This window comes from Nyctereutes procyonoides, unplaced genomic scaffold (genome assembly GCF_905146905.1).
Source record: "Nyctereutes procyonoides isolate TBG_1078 unplaced genomic scaffold, NYPRO_anot_genome, whole genome shotgun sequence".
In the NCBI taxonomy this organism is placed as follows: domain Eukaryota; kingdom Metazoa; phylum Chordata; class Mammalia; order Carnivora; family Canidae; genus Nyctereutes; species Nyctereutes procyonoides.
This window is the reverse complement of record NW_026575052.1, coordinates 24,046,447-24,052,232: the sequence shown is the minus strand read 5'-3', so window position 1 is coordinate 24,052,232 and position 5,786 is coordinate 24,046,447. Positions and strand designations below refer to the sequence as shown.

Here is a 5,786-nt window from a genome sequence, read left to right as displayed (position 1 = left end):
TCCGTGGAGGCGGGCGTTCGGGTGCTGGGACTTCAGGTTTGATTTAGGAAATATCCCACTGTGAAACTCAAAGCCTTGCCTCCCATCCCCACCCGAGACGGAGATAGGATCTTTGCAGAGAGAAAACAGACGGGCACGGTGACCGGAGAGCAGAGGAAGGGGCAGGGAAACGAAGGGTGTCTACGGACCGAAGACACCAACAGACAAACTTGTCGAGGCGCTCTCGGAAAGTTCCCGGAGCCTTCGCCACCTGGCTTTCTGCTCCTCCCCCACGCACAGCCGCTTAGGGCGCCGCTGGGCTCCGCTCTCCAGTCGTGGCTCCCCGGGATCCCCAGGGGTCCGCACTCCAGCCCCTCCAAGGGCAGAGCCCGCCATTTCCATCAGACATTCGCACCCGGACACAGGCCGCGTTCAAAGAGCTGATTTCAGGGTTTGGTCCTGGGGGGGCGGGGAGGGGCTGCTTCGCTCCCCCGGGCAATGAGGTGGCCTCTGAAGCCTCGGCTAGAAGGCACCCCTTCCCCCCTCGCACCACTCTTCTAGTTCCTTCGTCTACGCCGCTGAGCGTGGCCTGGAGTCTCGGGGTGCGAGACGAAAAGGGGACCGGAGCCGAGGAGAGCCCCAGCGCCGGGCCCGGACCGAATTCTGGTCCCGACCCAGGCCCCGCGCGGCGGCGGAGGGGGGGGTGCCGAGGGGCTGGCAGCCGGGAGGGGCCCGCTGACCCCGCACTAACCCGCGGCCCCGCGCCTCCCGCGGCCCCTCCCCGCGCAGGCCGGAGGGGGCGGGCGGGGACTCGGAGCGCCCGGGCTCGCGGCCCCGCCCCGCCCCGCCCCGCCCCGCGCGCAGTATCCTCCGGGGTGGGCGGCCTCGCCTGGAAGGCGCCCCGGCGATTGGCGACTCGGGAAGGAGACGCGAGGAAAAGTCGAATAAGAGGGCGCGACGTCAGACCCGAGATTTGGGGAAGGGCAGGGGAGGAGGTGAGGGCGGGGACGGACACACAGACACAGCCTCAGACCCAGATGCAGGGACTCACACCCCCCGCACGGCACCTTAAGTGTCCCCAACTTTAGGCCGCCTGAGCCCGGGGCGCCGAGGCCAGGGCTGGGGGTGGGGGCGAGAGCCGTGGGAGTTGACAGAGTGAGATAAAAACAGGGGAGAAGAATGAGTGAAGGGGGCCGAAAGGGGAGAAGAGGAAAGGAATAGAGAGGACGGAAGGGCAGGAGAAGGAAGAGAGTTTCCGAGCGTCCAGGAGAGTGCAAGAGCCCGAAGGAGCGGAAGCGATCCTAGGGGGAAGAGGAGCGCGGGGAGGGCGGGGAGGGGAGAGGAAGGGCGAGGAGGAGGAGGAGGAGGAGGAGGAGGAGGAGGAGGAGGAGGAGGAGGAGTGAAAACTAGAGGAGGGCGAAGGAAGCGAGGCGCGACACTGCTCGGGGAGAGGAGGGCAGAGAGGAGCGAGGCGCGGGCAGAGGCAGCTCCGGCTGCGAGAGGAGGGAGCGCGGCGCAGAGAGGAGGGGCTTGCGGGCCCGTAGAAATGTCAATCAGAGCCCGGAGCCCCGGGAATCTCCGCCAATCTGTTCGGACCTGACCTGGCTCCTCGCCGCCGCCGCCGCCGCCGCCGCCGCCGCCGCCGCCGCCGCGGAGCAGATCAATAGGCGAACGCGGAGCGCAGCGCAGCGCGGGAGGCAGCGCGGCCCCAGCCCGGCCCAGCCCCCGATGCGCGCCGGAGCCCGCGGGCGGCGCTGAGCTGGGCGGCCCCGGGGGCCGGGCCCCCTCTCCGTCCGTGCCCCGCGGGCCACCATGTCCTTCCCCCAGCTCGGATACCAGTATATCCGCCCGCTCTACCCACCCGAGCGCCCGGGGGCCGCCGGCGGCGGCGGCGGCGGCAGCGCGGGGGCCCGGGGCGGCCCGGGAGCCGGAGCCTCGGAGCTGGCCGCCTCGGGGTCCCTGTCCAACGTGCTCTCCTCCGTGTACGGGGCGCCCTATGCCGCGGCCGCAGCGGCTGCCGCCGCCGCCCAAGGCTACGGTGCCTTTCTGCCCTACGCCGCCGAGCTGCCCATCTTCCCGCAGCTGGTAAGCGCCCAGGGAGCCGGGGTGGCGGGGGGAGGGTAAGAGTTGGGGCGCGGGACAGGGTGAGCGCGCGGCAGTAACGAGCGGGGCCCAGGCCGCGAGGGTGGAGGCGGTGTCGGCTGGGGCTCACCCGCGCGCCCTCCGCGCGTGTCCCTTCCCTCTCCATGTGCGTGCAGGGCGCGCAGTACGAGCTGAAAGACAGCCCGGGGGTGCAGCATCCGGCCGCGGCCGCCGCGTTTCCGCACCCGCACCCCGCCTTCTACCCGTATGGCCAGTACCAGTTCGGGGACCCGTCCCGTCCCAAGAACGCCACCCGGGAGAGCACCAGCACGCTCAAGGCCTGGCTGAACGAGCACCGCAAGAACCCCTACCCCACCAAGGGCGAGAAGATCATGCTGGCCATCATCACCAAGATGACCCTCACCCAGGTGTCCACCTGGTTCGCCAACGCGCGCCGGCGCCTCAAGAAGGAGAACAAGATGACTTGGGCGCCCCGCAGCCGCACCGACGAGGAGGGCAATGCTTATGGCAGCGAGCGCGAGGAGGAAGACGAGGAGGAGGACGAAGAAGACAGCAAGCGCGAGCTGGAGCTGGAGGAGGAGGAGCTCGTGGGGGAGGAGGAGGACCCGGGGGGCGAGGGCCTGGCGGACGACGACGAGGACGAGGAGATCGACCTGGAGAACCTGGACGGCGCGGCCGTGGGGCCTGAGCTCGCCTTGGCCGGGGCGGCGCACCGGGGCGGCGACCTCGGCCTGAGACCCATCGCTGACTCCAAGAATAGCGACTCGGACGACAGCTCGGAGGGCCTGGAGGAGCGTCCGCCGCCGGTGTTGAGTCTGGCCCCAGCGCCACCGCCGGTGGCCGCGGTGCCGCCGTCCCCGCCCTCGCCTCCTGCGGGCCTGGACCCCTGCGCTCCCGCGCCGGCGCCCGCCTCGGCCCTGCAGAAGCCCAAGATCTGGTCCCTGGCCGAGACGGCCACGAGCCCGGACAACCCGCGCCGCTCGCCCCCGGGCGCTGGGGGTTCCCCCCCCGGGGCAGCCGTCGCGCCCCCAGCCCTGCAGCTCTCGCCCGCCGCCGCGGCCGCCGCGGCTCACAGACTCGTCTCGGCGCCGCTGAGCAAGTTCCCCGCTTGGACCAACCGGCCGTTCCCAGGCCCGCCGCCGGGCCCACGCCCGCACCCGCTCTCCCTGCTCGGCTCGGCCCCTCCACACCTGCTGGGACTTCCCGGAGCCGCGGGCCACCCGGCCGCGGCCGCTGCTGCCTTCGCTCGGCCTGCGGAGCCCGAGGGCGGAGCAGGTGACTACGGAGCTCGGGCCGCGGAGGGCAGGGGTGGGTTCGGGTCGCGCGGGGGCGGGCGGGGGCGCGCAGGACCCCGGAGGCGCAGGGCGCTTTCCGCGGCCCTGACTGCGGGACTGGAGCGCTCTAATGGCCCTCCTTTTTCTGCCCGGCTCCCCTTAGATCGCTGTAGTGCCTTGGAAGTGGAGAAAAAGTTACTCAAGACAGCTTTCCAGCCGGTGCCCAGGCGGTAAGAGACCCCGCGGTGGGGGGGGGGGTTGGGGATGGTGGGATGGGCAAGTGGGGGAGGGACAAACGCTGAGGCACACGCGCGCCTTTCGCCCCCAGGGGAGCGCAGCCGGGACGCGCTTTAGAAAGGGGCCGGAGCGCGGGGCCCTGGGTAGTCCCCGCGGGCGCACAGCCGGCCCCGCGGTCCCGGTCCTGGCGCCCGGGCGCGGCCCAGGGTGCGGCTCGCTGGGCACCCGAGCCCGGCGGGCCCCTGGGGCGGGCGGCGGCTCCGGGAAGCCCACCTGCAGGCCTCGCAGCCCGGCCCCGCGATCTGCCGCCCTCCCGCCCTCGTGTCGGTGAAGGCCGACATCCACAGCAGGCCGGCATCTGACACGGAGACGCCTCCCAGCCCCCGGCCTCAGCCCCAGCCTGGGTCTCCCGGTGCCCCGAACTTGCCTTTGCTACTACCATTGCTTCTCTCTTCCAGGCCCCAGAACCACCTGGATGCCGCCCTGGTCCTATCGGCTCTCTCCTCGTCCTAGTACTTATTTTTAAAAACTTTAAATCGTTGTAATAATTGTAAAAAAAAAATCGCTCTGTATAGTTATGACTTGTAAGCATGTCCGTGTATGAATACCTTAAAAAGAAAACTAAACAAAAAACAAAAAAGAAAAAAAATAAAACAAGTCCCCCCGAGTCCTCCCCAAGTGACTTCTGTACCCCACATTAGCAGAGTTTGTGAGGGTTTTTGGTTTGTTTTTGTTTTTGTTTTGGTTCGGTTGATTTTGGGGGGTGGAGTCTCCGTGAGAATAACCGTGTCTGACTTTTTTTGTATATACAGAAAAATGTACATATGTGTGAACCAAATTGTACAAGAAAGTATCTATTTTTGGCTAAATAAATGAGCTGTTGCCACTTTGACTATAACCCGCCTGTCTACCCCCACCCCACCCCCCACGACCGATCGGCTTGGTTTTTGTTGTGTTTTGTTTCATCCACTCCCCCCACGCCCCCACCTTTGAGGAGTCGCCTGGATAAGCGGAAAAGGAGGAGAGTCAGGACCGTGTGATCGGGAGAGCGCAGAGGCCGAGGAGACACAGCAGTGGCGGGCCCTGGGGTTGCCGCTGGAGGTGAGGCAGTTGGAGAGAAGTACGTGGGGCGCCCGTGGGAAAGGGCAGGGGAAGCCTCAAGATGCCCTCGGAGGAGCCCAGGCTGTTGGGCCCACCTGCCTGTCCGCTGGAGCCACCGAGGGTTCTTGGGGCCTGCTCTGATGACAAAGCAGAAAGACTCAGAGAAGGGTCTGGATGCAGAAGGGTTAGGCTGGGAGGTTCTCATCACTCTCAGCCCCATTCCTAGAGACAGGCACAACTGAGGGGTTCTCAGTCTTCTGTAAGGGCATGTGCCGGCTCAGTTCAAGCCTCTTCCAACCTTATTGCACCCTAGACTCCTCCTTACAGATGAGAGGGTGCGGGGTGGTGGAAGCAGAGGGTGGGTACGCAGGAGCAGGGAGCCTAGGGATGAATATCCTTTCCTCTCGGGGACTGCGCCCAGGGCGAATTGAGTTGGGGGACCCGTGTCCTGGTGGCATCGGTTTGTCTTGGCACCCCAGCGGGTTTTCCGCAAGTGCTCCAGACGGACGGCTGTCTGGGGGTCCCGGTGGGGGGCGCGGGGGTGTTGGGCCGCTGTACCTCTGCAGCCGGGACTCAGGCTCCCAGCCGTCCAGGGGTGGGCGGCCTGGGGGAGGGAGCCGAGAAATTTGGGGCTGGAGCTCCCTCTACAGGACAAAAGGGCCACTCTGCTCCTACCTCGGCGGCCTCTCCAGCCAGGCCGGCGGCCACTAGCCCCCTCCTCCTCCTCTTGTTTTCTCTTTCAGTGGCCGGCGGCCCAACTTTGACTTGAACAAGTTGTAGGGAGCGCCAGAAGAGTGCCGCCTCGGGGCATGAAACCAGGGTACCTCTTTTTGCATCTCCTTCCTCGTGATTAGTAAATTTAGAGGGTGGCCCGATACCAGGCATTTGCCACCCACTCCCACCCCCTTGTGTGGAGCCTGTGACAATCCTGGAGGTCTCCTGGGAGGTTTGGGAAGCGCTTGCATGCCTGAAGCCACAGAACAAGGCAGGCATTCTATTTATAGTACCCCTTCCAGGTTGGGGAGGGGGAGCAGACCTGGATCCTAAATGCCCAGGCAGCTGCCTGCATGGCCCCCAAGGAACCTCACTGAG

General features: G+C 66.8%; 1 protein-coding gene across 1 annotated transcript; it reads left to right on the top strand.

The window, feature by feature from the left end:
* The first annotated feature begins 1,404 nt into the window (after positions 1-1,404).
* Positions 1,405-4,491, top strand: IRX3 (iroquois homeobox 3). The gene is made up of 4 exons (XM_055331990.1): positions 1,405-2,064; positions 2,238-3,357; positions 3,520-3,586; positions 4,052-4,491. The coding sequence occupies exons 1-4, from the start codon at positions 1,792-1,794 to the stop codon at positions 4,104-4,106; spliced, it is 1,515 nt and encodes a 504-aa protein (XP_055187965.1). The 5' UTR covers positions 1,405-1,791; the 3' UTR covers positions 4,107-4,491.
* The last annotated feature ends 1,295 nt before the right edge of the window (positions 4,492-5,786 follow it).